We start from the raw sequence: 18,872 nt of genomic DNA, 5'->3' as shown, positions 1-18,872 counted from the left end.
ATTGAGGAATAAGTTAATAATTGTTGCTTGTGGTTAAAGAGAGGCTTGTCAGGGAGCAACGGGGTACTGGGGTCAATCTCAGATGAGGCTCAGACTGCACCTAGGCTCTGCCCCTTCTCATTACTATAACATTATCCAGCCTTGGTAGCCATCACACCACATACCCACTCAAACCTCCTCACTGACCTGCCTGGTGTTTAATACATAGCTTTTTGTCCCTTTAGACATAAATATTACCGGCATGCTTAAGGCTGTAAAACTGTAATAAAACATAATTTTGCCAAATCACCTTTATTGACTGTAGAATGTAAGAATCCCTATAATAAATATAACAGAGAAATTAATTAAATAATATTTACATTTTTTCCATAGCTACTTTCTTAAGAAATTTTAAAATAGAAATATCAATTGTCAATATATTCCTTGCTTGTACTGAATAAATAGTTTGGTTTATTGAGTGTAATTCAAATGTAACTATTCTGAACTCTAAATGAGTCATGCCAAAATAATTAGGGCTGGCTGAAATAGAATTTTTCTGGCTTAGAATTCACACTGAATATTCTGAAAAGGTAACCAAAACACTTCTCTAAACCTTTCGAAGCATTTTAAGTTGTTCATAACAGATGCACTTTCAGCAGCATACCATTTTCAGCAGAGGAAGGTTTCTATAATCAAAGTTGATTTTGTTTTAAATTAATTATACCTAAATATTTATTTTATGTTTTATTTGATTTCATTTTAATAATAAATAAATACATACATAGACTGTCAGACAGATAGGTTTTCTAAAAACTACCTGAATTGAAATTATTAATGTGGCTTTAAAAAAAACAAAAAAAACAAATTGCATTAATATTGGATTTAAAATTTCAGGCTGATGTTAATATTTAGTTTATGTCCCTTTTGAAATAACCTAGCTTCATATGAACATTCTACTCTCATAATATTCAGTAAATACATAATCAATGTTTTAAAATATCTCAGATGTTGATAATTACTTAAGGGTGTGTGTGTGTGTGTGTGTGTGCATTTTCGTATATTCTTGTATGTAGGCCATGGTGTGTGAGTGTGTTGAGAGTAGTGATATAGGTGGAGGATTAGTGCAGAGCAGTGTATGTGCAGTGGGTAAAAGCTTGTTTCCACTGAGCTTTTGAGGAGCTGTGCAACTGAGCAGAACCACACACACACACACACACACACATTTTCACGTGTTTACTGCATGAGGAGGAGGAACTAACATAAATACCAGCCTGAGCTTAAACAGACTTCCCAGAGCACTCAAACACACTGCGTGCCTTATCACAGAAAAAAGAAAGCCACCATGTCTTTTACTGTTTTCCATTCTTATTTAGTGGATTATCTCAGCTCTAAAGCCCCTCAGATATATCTTGCCCCAACAATATTTTTTACCTAATGTATGTTATGTTTAGAATTTAAATAAATGTGAGGTGGTCTCAGCATTGTATACTGTGTACACATAGTCTGGACCATGAAGCACATACATTTACCACTGGGCAATATATTGCACAACTTTATCACCGTGTTGTATATCACTGAAATATACATATTTCCCCTTTCCAACTATGTCTGAGAAATAAACCAAGTAGGCTTAGTTGGATAAATAAAGTAAAACGAATAAACGTCAGAGAAGCATACATTAAAGGATGAATCTATAACACACAAATGCGTGTAATTGAATAAGTAATATACATAATTTCATAATTAATGTACTATAAAGAAAGAGGCTCAGGTAAATTGGCCATGTTTCACAGAATACATTTGTGTTAGCCTAGAACAAAACTGTGGGTTTGTAAATTGGCAAATTTAAAATGTACAAACTAAGTGAATATTTAAATTAGTCGTTGTTTATTTATTCTGCTTAACATGATTGTTCAGGGGAATAAGCAACAGTTTCTGCTAATTTGTTTGGTTAATTTAAGTTGCCTCTTTCACACATGAACTCTGGAGAATTTATAGAGAAACTCCGTAGTATCGGTTCCCGGTGTTACACCGAATTCTGTGACCGTCGAGTTCTGTGACCCTAGAGGGCGCTATTTCATGTCCAGCATAGAGGTCACAGTTTCTGACAGCTGCCGTCAGAATTCGTGACCCCACTGAATATTAATTACATAAATGTACTTAAACCTGAATGTTTATAAGGTTTACCTGGTGATTCAGTGGGGGTCACAAATTCTGACGGCAGCTGTCAGAAACTGTGACCTCTATGCTGGACATGAAATAGCGCCCTCTAGGGTCACAGAACTCGACGGTCACAGAATTCGGTCTAACACCGGAACGGTCGTTCACACACGCAGTTCATAAGGGAGATTTTCTGCCTCACGCGCGCACTAGCAGCGGGAGATAAAACACGTGCGTTGCGCATAGCGATTGTACAGCGCGTGCAGGAGAAACTCCGGAGCACTTCCCGCGCCGTTCTCACAGGCGTTGACTCGAATTTTACCCTGAAATTTTTCTAGGGCGGAGGAAGATAGTCCGGGTAAAGTCCGGAACGAATGTTGCGGGTGGTCGCGTTGACGCACACAGCTCCTCCGGGTGAACACCGGAACATGTATGGATTACCGTGCATGTGTAAAATGGGCACTATTACATACAGTTGGGAAGTCAGTTTGAATTAGTTAATAGGCTGTTTGGGAATGTTATTTCCTGATTAAAGGCTTTATGACTTAACAGGTGGCTAAATATTTATGTACTTTCATAAGGTCCACACAGCAGGCAAATAAACATTTACAGTCTTCAGTCACTAACTGCACTCATCTTGTACACGTGTGCCTAATAAGGATATTTAGGGAATGTTTTATTTCAACAAGATTTTCATTTTACTGCAGTGACATTTTAGGTGTCCCTTGATTTAGTCCCTTACTAAGCCAGGTTTTCACACAATGACAAAACTGTGAAAAAGTTATATATGAAATGTTTGTTGATTATGGGCTTGAGCTTATAGAAAAACATCAGTTGTTACGGGGATTTGTTTGTGGCCTTGAGACGTAGGCCTTGCATAAAGGATTCATTTAATGGTATTTTTCGTCTGTCATGAGTTATTTTTAATTATGCGAATTGTAGGTATTGTATCTGTAAAATGTTCTAACTTTATCTGGTCTTCACTAATTTTCAGATGGATTTGAAAACCTCTGTGAAATTATACATATCCAAAAAGATATTTAAAACATAATTCTTTTATTTACAACATTTTCAAGTTCAGTATTTTATTCAGTTTTATTTAGTTTTGACATTATTTCATATTTTGGGACCAGTACTAGAACTGCAAAGACCCACACATTTTCCAGAGTGATTTTATTCAGCATGTTTTCACCCGGTGGTTTTAATATTATGAAGAGGTCAGTTTGCAGTAAGAGAAAGCATATATCCAAAAGAATGGTTAAGATAGTCTTTACAAACATTTTCAGAATTTTGTCAGATATCAGTCAGTGGAGGAAAAGAAATCAGTGCCTTTATTGGCTAGAGCAGATTACCAAATTTTTTATTGAGAAACAGTGAAATAAGCAAAGTAAATAGAAGTAATACTGACCAGTTCAGTAAGAGGAGGCTTGGTCAAGACATTTACATTTATGCATTTCTTTTATACAATAGATATATTTTTTATCATTGCATTAAAGCTCTGCTAATTATTGATCCCTAGTGATTACGTCAGGTTCAATACTTTTAGACCTGTTTTACCATCTGTACCTTCTTGAACTGTCACATTGTTATCAGGCTGAAGTAGTTATTCAATAACTGTTAGTGAATGGACCATCCTTTATCTTACCTCCTTTCGCTGAACAGTCAGCAGTGTGATTAATTCAGAACAGTGACTCAGTTTTCTCCACCCTTTCTGCAGGAGGCATGGCTGTTTTGGTCTTGGCTTGCAGTGCCCAGAGTCCTGACCAGGCACTAGTGGACATAGTATGCAGCTGAGGAAGAGAACTCCTTGCTGGGCCGTAATGACGAAGAGACAAGGGCCCTGCAGGTGGAAGTGAAGAAGTGACAAGGAAGAGGGAAGAAGAAGATGGGAGCCAATGCCTCCAGCTACCCACACTCATGTTCCCCTCGCTTTGGTGGAAATGTACAGACACAGCAGACATTCATTGGTGAGTATTTTTTTATTATCTCAATTTTCTTCTCTGTCATTAGTCATATTCAATTCTATCTTGATATGAAGTACTCCCTAATCACCAAAAGTGTGACCAGCCTGAGAGAGTGAAAGCCAGCACATGCTTTTTCTGAGACATGTGAAATCATCCACCAATAGACAGCTCAGCCCCACAATGGAAATTGCGATCAGATATTCACACACGGCTAGCATTGCCATTATGTGATGGCGGGAGAGTGCTGGCCATTCAGAGAGCAAGACTAGTTGTTTTCTTTTGGACTCCTGGGAATGGCTGAAGCTTAATTGGTGATTGTACCAGTGAACTCCCAGTAATAGGGCCAATGCTTAGAACACTGTGCCATTTAGGAGGCTCGAAAGAAAACACCATGAAAGCATATTTGAGCTATTTTGTAGAGATGTTAAATCATGCTGTCTGATTATGGGAACAATAAATTGCATATGTCAGTGCAAACTTTACAGACAGTTTGGCTAAACAATTTAGACTGCCATAGAACCTCACTGTTTAAAATGTGAGTCATGTGATGCTTCAGGTTTGCTTGGATTACCAGTGAATAAACAGGAAAAATCTAGAATATAAATGCCAGGTTGCTTTCAGTGTCATTCAGGTCGGGAAACATAATGTGCATCATGTTTGCTTTCTTACTTATTGCAGAAATATCATGCAGAATTACTGCACAACAATATCATTCTAGTGAAATATTAGTTGCATTTAATGTTTTTGAAATATAGGACGTTTCATTAAATCATCCCACTCAAGTTCACTTGTACATATTCTTATAAGTTGTTCAAGAAAATGTTCATAAAATGTTTAACATTTAGGCAGATTTTGTGTTAATGATGACAGTCAACTTGGTATTGGTGCATCCCTGATTTCCCAAACCACAGTAATATCTTGCATTTCATTTTTCTCAAACTTGGAGACCAACTTACCCATGGGTTGTCCTCAAATGAAACGTTCTAACAAAGATATTTGACAGCAGAACCCATAGCATTTATTGATGATTAACCCTGGCCTGTGACATTCGCTGGCATTTCAGTAATGATTTTTAATCCCCTCTGTGAAAAGTGCAGTTCAATTACCAGTGAAATGGGGCTGGAGACTGTGATTAACAGAGTGTCACCAGCACCATTAGGGCGAGAGAGAGCGGGATAATGTGCTGCTGAAGCCTGCACAAATGCTGTTTTTTTGGATAGCACCTAGTTATCAGGTCTGCCCGGTAAAAGGGAATGTGTCCATGTGAATGGATGCTGATTTTGGGGAAAAGACTTCCTTGAAGTGTTTTTGGACTTTGGTGGCTGAAGACAGTTTGCCAAACTGTAACTCGGATATAAATCCTCAGATATCTTACAGAGCTAACAGTTTTGTTTTTCATTTTATCTTCATTCACTGTCTTTTCTTTATACTGAAGACTCAAAAGCTTGCGGAAAATATTCCGCTAATGGATGCATGAGTACATAAACAGGTATTAATTTAACTGCTGTGAAATGAATGGTATAAATTTTAGGACTTTTATTATTTGCAGTTCACTCAGGTAAACAAATAAATAAAATAAAAATAGCCAAGGTTAATGTAGTCACTCCGCTTAAGGAAAGCTTGACACTGGGCTAACAATGATATTAGTGTTAAAAAAAAAAAAAAAAGATGCTTGTTAAATCAGCATTATATCTGCCTTTTTTATTCCTTTAGTCCTTGGCAACACACTTGCATTAATTCACTCAAACTTTCTGTTTGTAGATTATAATCAAATATACTTAACTATGACAAATAACACTTCAGTGCTTCCATGTTGCTGAATTGTTGGCCTGTTTTTTTCTTTTCCTATTTGACTTGAGTTTAAATGCACATTCATTGTGCTATTCAGTTTGATATTTAAACTAATCTTTCTATTTGTATCATTCTGATTTAAAAACATGGAAAAACATAGTTTGTGGTTCCCCTGAAGTATACAAATACTAAGATTGCAGATATCCATATATTCATGACCATGGTGATCCTTACTTAGTAACATACTGCTCTTTGTCTCTGACTCTTAGGAACATCACTGTACTCACAGCATGGCTACACCTGGGAGCCAAAGCTATACAGTCTGGACCATGGTGGGCACGATAGGCCTCAAGACAGGAAGAAGAAGAGTTCAGGTCTGGCCACCCTGAAGCGGAGGTTCATCAGGCGCCGCAGGGCTGGCCGTTCAGTGGATCATGCACGATTGATGCGCGAGCTCCTCTCAGGCTGGGATGTCCGCGATGTTAACGCATTGGTGGAGGAGTACGAGGGCACATCTGCCCTTAAAGAATTGAGTCTGGCAGCTGGCCTGGCCAGGCCTGAATCATCCACACTGCGTTCAGACATGGCTGCCTTGTTCCAGCATAAGCACTGCACTGATGTGGACCTGGTATTTCAGGACACCTGTTTCCCTGCCCACAGGGCCATACTGGCTGCCCGTTGCCCTTTCTTCAAGACCCTGCTCTCCTCTACAGGCACAGCAGCGTCGTGCTACAGCGGAGCAGAAGTGCTGCTGGATGTGGGTACTGCGGGAATGGATGTAGCACTGTTTTCTGCTCTTTTACACTTCCTCTACACAGGAGAGCTGGGTGCTGGAGGAGTGGGTGAGGCAGAAACCCGGTTGAGGAACATTGATGTTCTCCGGCAGCTGAGTGAGGAGTTTGGTATGCCTAACCCTCTGGAGGATGACATGAGGGCACTGTTTAATTACATGTGCTACTATGACTCCATCCTCAGCTTTTGTGCTGATCCTGAAGTTTCAGAATCATGTGATGGGGTGGGGGGTATAAGTGGAGGGGGAATTACAGGAGGCAGCACTGTACACAGCAGTGGTGGAAGCAGTGGGCAGTCACCATCACCCGAAGAGGACCTGAGGGCCCACAAGGCTGTCCTCTCTGCCCGTTCCCCTTTCTTCCGGAATCTGCTGCAACGGCGCATTCGAACCGGAGAAGAGATGACTGAACGGACGCTGCAGACTCCCACCCTAATCGTACTGGATGAGTCCATCATCCCACGGAAGTATGCCCGTGTTATACTTCACTGCATGTACACGGATGTTGTGGATCTATCCTTGGTACTGCATGGCAGTCCTTCTGCTGGCAGTCTGAGTGAGGCGCAGGCCCTGCTAACAGGCAATGGAGTTGGTAAGGGCGTAGTATCTGCACGAACTGAAGAAGCCATGGAGCTCTACCACATTGCCCTGTTCCTGGAGTTCAGCATGCTGGCTCAAGGTCAGTCAAAACATGCAAAATTCATTATAAGTAAAGAAATTTAATTAAGAAATAACTTTCAAAATAATAATAGTTAAATGGCTAGAGCCATAGATTTGCTATTTATAACAAAATATAAATGCTTTTTTTTTTTAGTTTATATGCAAAGAATAGATTTTTAGATGTTTCTGATTAGATATTAATGACCTGTAAGGTGTTTTTAAAACTGGGCATTTTGGTCTGTCTTTAGTTTACAAACATATTTTTTGTAAAATAAATCTTTCAAAACCATAAACGCATCTCTTTTCATCAAACATGGCACAAATCTCCTAATGCCTTAAAGCTGGATTGAGTGATTTGTGTTTGTTACATTTCTTGAAATGCTCTTTACACCCCAGTAGCAATCTGTAAATTAAATGCTCATATGACATTGGAAGATTCTTTTCCGTAAAGGCCACAGGACAGTAAAAACTCTGTTTGATCATTGCATTTAGTTCATTTGACTGGCTTGCCTGGTTGTCAAACTATCTACATGACCCTGCTCGCTTTACACGCACACGCTGCCCAAATTCCACTTTTATTCATTTGTTCATGCTCAGAGACCCCACACAGACAAACACACATGCTGCACTGAAGGTTGGAAGAATGGGAGAGAAATATACAACCACTTGCACAGCTAAACAAATAAAGAGAAGGAATACAGAGATGCAAAATGCTTCCCACAAAAAGAGGCTGGTAAAGCCAACAGTGAAGGAACCTGAGGGCACAGAAAATTTGGAAAAAACCTCAAAGGTTGCTTTCTTATTTGACAGGTAATTATCTGATTTGTTTTGTCTATGGAGGATAACGTTAGGTGTTTTCTTACATGTGGATGAGATATAAGATAGGGATAATGCAACAACACAGCACTCTCTCTCTCTCTCTCTCTCTCTCTCTCTCTCTCTCTCTCTCTCTTATCTATCTCTATCTGTCTCTCTCTCTCTCTCTCTCTCTGTCTGTCTAATGAAGTTGTGCCATTTGTGTGTTTTAGGGGAGTGGCTTCAGAAAGAGGGCTGATAGTAGGGAGTGGGACTTTTTTTTTGGTTGGATTTTTTTAACAACTACTTACACCATCTTTAAATGTGGCTAAGATGTAATTATACAACATTTTTTCTTCATTCATTATACATTGATTATGGTTTTGACTACTTACTTTGCATCTGCTAGCTTATAATAAACACCACATGGACATGATTCAAAGGTAAACCACTTGATTTTCTCTGTAGGGGAGTATTTAAGGCATAATAAGTTAAATGAATAACCTGATGTGCAGGACAGACCCAAACATCTCACAGACTTTTTATTAGTACTTATTTCACTAATAGACTACTTTTCCTAATTTTAAGCAGTGTTCAAAGTCTCTGTTCCTACCTCTTTACTCCTTCTGTGTTCTGTTCAGTAATGTCAAAGTTGTGGTTTCTGTTAGCTCAGCATCTTATATTTTGCACTGATGATAACAGTGCCAGCAAATAAGCATATAAAAAATGTAGAAACATAGACTAAACCCACCTGAATCGGCATTGTTGATACATGTATTACCTTTTATACAGGGTTAAAAATACAGTCACATGATAGACGTGCAGACAACTTAAGGTCATTTAAAGTACATCATCAAATATCTGTTGGAAGTCTAAGACAGATCTTAACATTTGTCTGATGCTAAGTTAGCCATGACCCACAGCATGAACAGTTCCGTTTTATTAAGTGTTATGTGTTGATGCAATACATTCTATAGGTAGAGATAAAATGGCTGCCTGAATATCTGTAATATACACCAAATCAACCATAACATTATGACCACCTCCTTGTTTCTACACTCACTGCTCATTCTGAGTTCCACTGACCATGCAGGAGCACTTTGTAGTTTTATAATTACAGACTATAGTCCATTTGTTGCACTATATATTACTTTCACCCATTTCACCTTGTTCTTCAATCATCAGGACCCCCCAGAGGCCCACCACAGAGCAGGTATGATTTGGGTAGTGGATCATTCTCAGTGCTGCAGTGACACTGATATCGTGGTGATGTGTTAATGTGTGTTGTGCTGGTATGAGTGGATCAGAAACAGCACTGCTGTGTCCACTCACTGTCAGCTCTGTTAGACACACTTGCTTCGTTGGTCCAGTTGCTGCACAGTTTGTGTGGTTTTTCCTCAAGTCCTTTTGTCAGTGGGCACAGGACACTGCTCACGGAATGCTGTTGGCTGGATATTTTTGGTTGGTGGACTATTCTCAGTACAGCAGTGGCTGACGTGGTGGTGTGTAATCCACTCGCACCAGCACAACACACACTAACACACAACCACTGTCACAACAGCACTGAGTGTCATCCACCCAAATCGTACTTGTTCTGTGGTGGTCATGTGGGGGCAAACAGCATGTACAGAGCAACAGATGGATTCCAGTCTGTAAATGGAGAACTACAAAGTGCCTGTGGACAGTGGAGCTGAGAGAATAGAAAGTGAGTGTAGAAATGAGGTGGTCATAATGTTATGGTTGATCTGTGCAACTATACGTTAATATGATGTAGATGTATTATGAGTGTGATAACCATATTTCTACTTAGATGAGATTTTCAGCTCTGATGAGAAGCTATAACTAGTTTTTAAGTGTTATGTCATAATATCTGTTTAGTGGTTTTATTCTGAACTCTAACTACATCCACACAGCATGGCTTTGGTTCACATAAACAAAAAATTATTTTCAGTGCCACACATGTCTATTTGAATATAATCCTAATACCAGATGTTTTTATAATATACTGTAGTTTCAACAAAATATGATAAATAAAAAGTGCTAAAATGTGAGCAAGAATATCAGTGACAGAGTTTTAATTTATAACACCGTTTGAAATCAGACTTTTTGATGCACCAAATTAGTTACACCCTTAACTGATACTGATGTGACTATGCAATCCTTGTGCATCACTGATTTCTAATAATTACTTTCAAAAAATTTATAGCAAGTCATGTACATTTACTTTAATTAGGATCAGTGAGAGATGAGCTGCCGTGTTCACTTCAAAGACTGTTACTGGCCAGTAATACTTTTCTCGTGGATGAGGACAGGAGTGACAATGAGATTTTGTTTCTCAGTGGGACTTCTTGCTTTGACTGAGAGACTGAAGAAGTAATGATGTCCTTGTTCCACCTTAATCCATTACAGAGGAGCAGTAGAACACTAAAGTATATCAATGCTTTACTTAGACATTGGGTTAGTGTGTGTTTTTGCAGATAGATAAGGTAAAGGCCAAGACAGAGTTAATGGGATTTTTTTTTTCCACTTCACTTTGATTAAGTAAAAAACATGTTTCCAGGAATGTTTTTATTTTTAGTAAATTGCAATTAATGCCCTGGATGCGTGAAATCAGAATTAAATATATATTGTCCCATATTATAAAGTTAATTTTGTGCCAAAAGTTTTACATAAAATTATTAAAATCTGCAGACAGAAAAGTTCAAAAAATCAAAATGAAAAGCGGTGTTTATATTCATTCATTATCTGTAACCCAAATCCATTTTGCAAACTAGAAAAATATTTAATTATATTTATTTTTAAAGATACTTGACTACTTTATTACTCTTTGCTCTTATTTGATTCTTATTTTCATTGCCAGTGTTTTTTTTATTTTGGCAATAAACTGTTGTACAACTGGATTATCTCATTTGCAAAGTAAGATATTTAAATGCCACAGATTTTATTACACATTTGAAGGCACACTACCATTACAAATATAAATATTATATAACTACTTAGCCAGTTGACAAGCTCATTAAAAAATCAAATAAATTTGTCAAAGCATCACAAAAGCTACAGTTGTTACAGCAGAGTTGATGGAAATCATCCGTCTGGATGATTTGCATTTACCTGTGGTGAAGGATGTTGGGTTTTGATAGCTATTCAAACATCTTGTGCCATGATTACGCACTGTTACTCATTGTTACTTTTCCTGCATAGCATTACTGGAGTTACACATCATGGTATCAACTTGTTCACAATTGCATTTGCCAATAATGTGACAATTTAACGTTAGTACAGACATCTGGACATATGACGTGAGTCCTGTGAGTATTCTCCATTTAACTATGCAGTGAATTGACAAACATTTTGAATTACACAAGTTTGTTTTGCATGCCCAAGATTGCATTGGATTATAGACTAAATCTTCACTCTGTCGTATCTGCCAAAATATTTGAAACATGAAAACACAGTTATAATGTTCAACAATGTACATGACGTTGCGAAGGCTGGGATGGAAGGCAGGGTCCCTAGCATGCCATGTATGGCCCACACATTGCAGCTCGCTGTGAATAGTCTTCTTCCAGCTCAGTGTCTCAGATGTAATAACGATTGGTAGATGGAAAGTTGGCCATTGACCTTAAACGTGACTATGGACAACAGTTATCCACTTATGTCTCAAGAAATACAACCTGAAACACTATTATGCAAAGAGAAAGCCATGCAACAATTTTGTACAGAAAAGCTATGAAGTTTTCTGTGGCCTAGCTCACAGTGGCCACAATGGCTTTGTAGTTTGTGTACTTGCCTGTCCTATCTGCAGTCCAATCTGTCTCCCATTTCAAATGTGTGGTGCATCATGAAGAGGAAATCATATAATGGCAAGGGTGCTTAGATTGTTGGGAAATTTGCATTCTTCAGATAATTTTAATATGAAAATATGCCTTTAAATCTGTAATATCTTTTGATTGATTGCATTTCTGAGGCTTGATGTGCAACCCTGGGAAAGCTAGAGCAGGCCTGCTCCAGATTTACCATTGATTCAGATGGGTTTATATTGAGAACGTATAACTTTTAAAGTTCTATATAGTCCTGCGAATCCCAGTTGGATAATGGAGAACAGAGGCAGTGTCTTTCATCTCTCTGGCATAACCTCCAAAGCAAACCTCCAAAGGAAAAGCAAGGATTTACCCTTCAAAGTGTGTGTGTGGTGGGGGGAGTGCACCAGCTGTAAAGAGAGATACAGAAGTGTAAGGGAATGTTCTGGCAACAAATAATGAAGGGAATATAGGCATAAAGTTTACAGGGATAATGAAAAATATAGTAGGAGGAGATCTGATATAATATACAAAGTGAGTAGAGAGAAAAGGTAGAGGAAGAAGAGATGATGAAAAATGAAATGAAGGAGAGTTGCAAAATCCACTTATTTCACTGTAGTCTGTTTACTGGAGATAAAGACAAACCCTGATTTACTTTTATCAACATGAGCAGCCACTTGAGGACACTTCACCTTTAGAACATTGTTTTATTGCTGTAACCAACAAGGAACTGAAAATGAATCTTCAGATATATATATAATATTTCCTTATTTTTGACAGGCTTTGCAGTTTGTTACTTGAAATGGTGCTTTCTGTTCCATTTTTACATACTCCAGTCCTGTTAAATTTGAACTTTTCAGCTTTGTATCATCCCCAGAGTTTAACCCCATATTAACAGCAAACTGCGTTCTAAATGATGTTGTCAACTTATGATGTGTTTTCATTTCACTGTTTCAACCTTCAGAATTAAGGCAAACTGTTTCAGGTTGTCACTACAAAAAATCTAATGGAGACTGAAGTGGGGTTACCCTATTTTATTTATTAATTTTTTTCTTTTACAGCAAATGCATTAGCTATTCAAAGTGGAATGAGAAAAGAAGCATAAGGATTAATTGTGAGAATACACGGGTGGAGATAATATCCCCCTGCAGTGAGGTGATACTGGGGCTGTCTTACCACAGACCAGATAGGTGACATTTAAAAATGGAGCTTCTACTATTGCCAGCACCTGACAGATAGATGTGTGTGCCTGCCACACCAATCTGCACTCCCAGCCCCCCCCCCATTCAGTTTTCTGCTACCAGAGTTTCCTGTGTGCTACTTGCCTCAAGCAGTCCTTGCTTGTTTATAAAGAAAAAAAAAAGAACAAAGTAGATCTTTCATGTCCCTGTGGCTACCTCCTGCTCAATTTTCCTACATTAACTGACAGCTTGTATAGCTTCACATCCACTGACATCACTAGTTGAAGTTTAATTTCAATAGATTCAGGCAGTTCACTGCCTTCCTGTCTGTAGCCACAGTGTATATGTGCAGAATGAGAGACTGGAATGGGGGCAGGTGTGGAGGTATCAAAGGCATTGCTGTGAGTTGGTAGTTAATGGAGTTCAAGCAGCACCCGCTGTTCTGGTATGTGCTCTGATTTTGAGAAATGTTTAGGAAATTGGTTCAGAGAGGTGGAGGGAGGGTGATTATATGACTGAGACTTCAGAGCGTAGGACAGTTTCTTCCATTCTGAAACCATGTCATTAAATGCTGTCTGACCTTGTTTTGATTTAGCCTCTCTTTCTCTCTGAGGCTTAGCCATTAAAAAAATGTATATCAGTAATGCATATTTGGAATTAGTTTAAGTGATTATGCTGTTTCTCAGTCCAGTGCTAGCTGCAAAGGCTTGATTATGGCCAGTGTCAACTGCAATATTCTGTGTTGAAAATGGGCTTCCTTTTCTTAAATTACATGTAATACAGGAATTACAAAATGATTCATAATTGAAACAAAGCATTTGGAAATTCTTATAATAATTTGTAGACGTATTTTACTGCCCTACATTCTCCCCAATGACCACAGAAATCATAGCGCAAAATGCACGGATTGAAAAGTGCTGTTCAGTGCTACTGCTAGTTAGTAATAGTGTTGTTGTGTGAAGCAGGACCTGGACAGTTGTATGGTGTTACATTATGTTGGCTTCCTATGTTCACTAAGGCAGCTGTTAGGTGGATGAAACTGTGACCTACAGGTGTTAATATGAGCAGGGGGCCACTGTACTACAAGATGTAGCCTTTGGAAAAAAGCCCTGGATTATCTCTGGTTAGTGCTGGCCACATTCTGTGCTTGCTGCTACAAAGGGTGATTCATAGGCGTTGAGTTGGGGCTGTTCAGGGCTGGGTTTGTGCAGCAGACTCGGGCTGATTTTATCTCTCCCCTCTGCCTTTCTGTCCTTGTGCAGTTAATATGTGCAGGAGGCAAATGCTAAAACATCACAAATGGAAAAAATACAACCTTCAGGATAGGGACAAAATGAGTATAGCACTATTGATATTACATTCAATTTGGGGAAAATACTTTTAATGCAGGTGAAATTCTCTGACCTTATACCTGGTGGCATATTGGTTTAAAGAATTAGGCTGATATCAGCAGGAAATATGCTGCACTGGATATTAGAGAGAAAGAATGTGATCCAGTCTAACAATTCTAACCTTAAACAGTATTTGAGTAGTTTGTGCATGATTGTGTGTTTCCTAAACTTTTTTCATAACATTGAATCAGTATTTTGGTCTATAATTGTTTTACCATTCATATAAAAATATTCAGAAATCAGTACAGTTGAAACACTAGGTTTATACCCATAATTATCATTCTTTCAGATGTTTTTTCCCCCATTGTAGTCTTTTAAAGCAGTAACAAACACTGTATTTTTTTTTATCTTAGGATGTGAAGACATTATTGTGGAGAGCATCTCTTTGGACTCCCTGGTCTCTATTTTGAAGTGGAGCACCCAACCTTACGGCTCCAAATGGGTCCACAGACAGGCCATGCATTTTTTATGTGAGGAATTCAGCCAGGTCATGACCTCAGAAGTGCTCTATGAGCTGGTAAAGGATCAACTGCTGGCTGCTATCCAGTCAGACTACCTGCAGGTATGACTCTCAGCTACCTAAAAATTACGTTTTAAAATGGTCATCTTAATAATAGCATAATAATAGCATCTGTTTTTGTATTATTCCTATATTTGTATTTGTCCTGTAACCTTCATCTCTGTTATTCGGGCATATTTGTTTTGTGTAGAAGTTATCAGATAATCTCAGTGTGTCATTGTAATAAATTCTCATGCTTTAATCAGGGACTGGGGTCAGAATCCTTCAAACGCATCCATACTCACTCTGTGGTTGAGAGGGATTTAAGTATACATTTTAAGGACTTTCCACATCATTTCAGAGTTTTAAAACGTGTCAATTAGAGTGTAATATTTATGAACTCTTAGAATCTCTAGATATCTTTACTGTGGTATTCATAAAAAAAAACTTGTGTAGAATTGTCACACTGTAAATATAATTGTTGAATTTGCTATCTACAACACCAGTGAATCTACAGGTTTCTTCGGAGTTTTGTATGTGATGTGGTTAATGGTACATCAAAAAATAGAAGCTTGCTTTAAAAAACCTGTATGTACATCTAAGGAATAAATGGATTAAATATTTTTTAAGACAAAACCTTATGTCAGAACTATAATGAATCAGTGCCTAGAGCATCAGGCAGCATATTTACAGCCATGTAATATACTGAATTCTTTGCTGTAGCTTTTAGAGGGTTTGGTCAAATGCCTGATTCCTATAGCATCAGGTAGTGTCTCTGTCACTGCTCCATTGACCTGGAGGTTGTGGGTTCAAGTCCTGCTCCGGGTGACTGTCTGTAAGGAGTGTGGTGTGTTCTCCCTGTTTCTGCATTGGTTTCCTTCGGGTGACTGTCTGTGAGGAGTGTGGTGTGTTCTCCCTGTATCTGTGTGGGTTTCCTCCGGGTGACTGTCTGTGAGGAGTGTGGTGTGTTCTCCCTTTGTCGGTAGGCTCTGCACCCACCGTGACCCTGATTTGGATAAGTGGTTACTGAAAATGAATAAATGAACGAATGTTCTAGCTTTGTATTTTCCTCCAAAATTAGTCTCATTTTTTTAAACATCTGAACAGTTTAGTTATGCAGAAGAATTGATAAAATGGTAAAATTACCTTATTTACAAAAAAGTTACACCAAGTACACTTTGTCGATTGAGTCAGTGTTAAAGTGGGTTTGTGCCTTTGTACCAATTTGTCATGTGAGTCTCACACCATTCAGCCCATCATTATGAAATATGAGGCCGGTGATATTCTTGTGCTGTCTCTCTGTCTCCCCGGCCCCTCCCCGCCCTCTCTTTCACAGGCGAGCGAGCAGGACATTCTGAAGTATGTGATTAAGTGGGGCGAACACCAGCTCATTAGAAGGATGGCTGACCGAGGTGAGATTGCTGCTCCCAATGACCCTCTAAAGTCACCCCTGCCGCACTGAATTATTCTGCATTATCTCAAATATGCACTCTCTGGCTCTTTACTACACAGCAATGATGTATGTATTAGTAACACTGTGGTGACATGAGATCTTTCAGATTAGCTCTGTATACACTCTGTAAAATGTGATATGATCAAATGACTAAATGCTATAATACTGTAATTATATATCTATAGTTATTTATTTATTTTTATCAAGATCTTTGGCTCCAGATTTCATTTTCATATTTATAAATAAACACATTATGGATGTTCATTTGGAGCTTTACTTGTAGATTGCTTACAGTTTGCTTACAAATGAGTAAACTAGCCTGTGAGAGTGATTAGGTGTATAAATGGTTTTTTTTTTTTGTTTTTTTTTAAGCTGCTTTAATTGTAACATTTATACTCTCTTTTGTCATTTTATGGTAACTGTTGTCTAGTATTAAAACTGACAATTGTCAACTAAAAATAATTTAGTACAACAACATTCCCAAAAAAGTTGGAAAACAGTTCACTTTCAAAACTACAGTAACTTGTCTTCTCAGTTTTTATAAACAGTTAGAGTGCTTTTAAACAGAGTGCTTTTAAAAGAAGAGGTAATGCAACACAGTAGTAAATATGCCCCTGTCCCAACTTTTTTGAAAGGTGTTGCTGGCATCAAATAAAAAATTGGCAAATCATTTTCAAAAATACATAAACATTCTCAATTTTAACGTTTAAAATATTGACTTTGTACTATTTTAAATTAAATATAGTGTTTAAATGATTTGCATGTCATTGCATTCTGTATTTAGTTACATTTTGCACACTGTCCCTGCTTTTTTAAAAATGGGATTGTAATTTGAATGACATGTGAGAAGAATTTATTCACTACAGCATTTTTTCAATTAAGAAAAAGCACTGCAAAAGCATGTGCATAGATATTTATTCTGTTCTGGGATAATATTGTATCCAAAAGTTTTGATTTAGACAATTGAAAAATGGTGATTACGATGTTAGGGTTCATGAATATCATGTACTAATAATTAATTTTTAGGGTTTTGATTTGTTTTTAGAAAATGTCAACTGTCATTTTTGATTTTATGGAACAGTTACCATAAAATTACGAAAACGTGGAGAATGATTACATTTGGAATTACACTCATGTTAAACAAAATGTTTTAACAATTTGTACACCTAATATTTTATACATTTGTATGCACACCAAATAGGTTTTATACCATTGATTGCAGACATTTCAACAGTAGTGCATGCATGTCATTGCACTGTGTTTATGTGCATGTCAGAGCCCAACCTGCTGAGTGGTACAGCCCACAGTGTGAATAAACGCGGGGTGAAAAGGAGAGACCTGGATGTGGAAGAACTGAAGGAGATCCTGTCTCCTTTCCTGCCTTATATTCGCATGGAGCACATTCTCCCAGCCAACAGTGATGTCCTTGCTGATGCAGTGAGTTTTATGGTTGTGTGCATGATTTCGCATATTGTTTTTACAGGACCAGATTGAGGCACATCATGGTGGTTACATCAGGTTAGGTCTCCAAATTACCTTCAATATTTACCAGTATCTTTCTCAGAGTGTGAGGCAGTGACAGCAGAATGGAGGTGTGTGGAAGCACTGTCAGCAGCAGTGCTGTGTTTGAGACAGATGTCTGTGTTTTGCTGCAGATGAAGCGTGGCCTGATCAGCACTCCTCCATCAGACATGCTGCCCACTGCAGAGGGAGGCAAGGCCAACGCCTGGCTTAGACAGAAGAACACCGGCATTTATGTTCGCCCACGCCTCTTCTCTCCATATGTGGAGGAAGCCAAGGTAGGACTTCTTAGTACCTTGATATTAGGATCCTACACTCAGTAGAAAGTTCAGAATCAGATATGAATTTGTATGCAACACAGGTCAAGCAGGAAAAGAGAGAGGAATATTAACTGAAATGATAGCACAAAAAATAAAATCATTGCTAGCATGTGTAGTGAATATTTATCAAATCAAATCAAATTTTATTTATATAGCGCTTTTCACAACAAAAAGTCGTCACAAAGCAGCTTTACAGAGATCCGGGTCCAAGCCTCCTATGAGCAAGCCAAGGGCAACAGTGGCAAGGAAAAACTCCCTCAGCACACGAGGAAGAAACCTTGGAAGGAACCGAGATTCATACGGGGAACCCATCCTCCTCGGGTCGACACCGGAGACACAACAGAGAACAGAACAGAAGTAAAAGTGAAAGGATGACAGATAAAGGGGTTATAGTAATATAAATGTAGTATATTAGTGATGTATGAGTCTGAGGAAGGAGAAGGTGATCAGGGATTCTGTGTGAGTTAAAAGTAGGTGCAGAGTTAATCTGAGATAAAACAGCATGGCCAAGCATGATATTGTAGATGAGACAAGGCCAGGATCTTGTACAGGATACACAGGGGCTGGA

The 18,872-nt window shown here is 38.3% G+C and overlaps 1 protein-coding gene across 3 annotated transcripts in view; it reads left to right on the top strand.

Annotated features, from left to right (window-relative positions):
• LOC136693948 (BTB/POZ domain-containing protein 7-like) overlaps positions 1 to 18,872 on the top strand; it is a 36,026-nt gene that overhangs the window by 8,527 nt on the left and 8,627 nt on the right. For 2 of the 3 annotated variants that reach the window (XM_066667247.1, XM_066667231.1), the window contains exons 2-7: positions 3,857 to 4,106; positions 6,164 to 7,363; positions 14,865 to 15,073; positions 16,347 to 16,422; positions 17,740 to 17,900; positions 18,119 to 18,262. In XM_066667247.1, coding sequence (XP_066523344.1) covers positions 4,025 to 4,106; positions 6,164 to 7,363; positions 14,865 to 15,073; positions 16,347 to 16,422; positions 17,740 to 17,900; positions 18,119 to 18,262 — 1,872 coding nt within the window. In that variant the 5' untranslated portion in view covers positions 3,857 to 4,024. Of the gene's footprint in view, positions 1 to 2,332; positions 2,570 to 3,856; positions 4,107 to 6,163; positions 7,364 to 14,864; positions 15,074 to 16,346; positions 16,423 to 17,739; positions 17,901 to 18,118; positions 18,263 to 18,872 lie in introns of those variants that run through there. The other variant, XM_066667240.1, reaches the window with a different exon arrangement.

The sequence above is a fragment of the Hoplias malabaricus genome, chromosome 1 (assembly GCF_029633855.1).
Source record: "Hoplias malabaricus isolate fHopMal1 chromosome 1, fHopMal1.hap1, whole genome shotgun sequence".
Lineage (NCBI taxonomy): Eukaryota > Metazoa > Chordata > Actinopteri > Characiformes > Erythrinidae > Hoplias > Hoplias malabaricus.
Note: the sequence above shows the minus strand (reverse complement) of the source record. Positions and strands in the feature narration are given on the sequence as shown.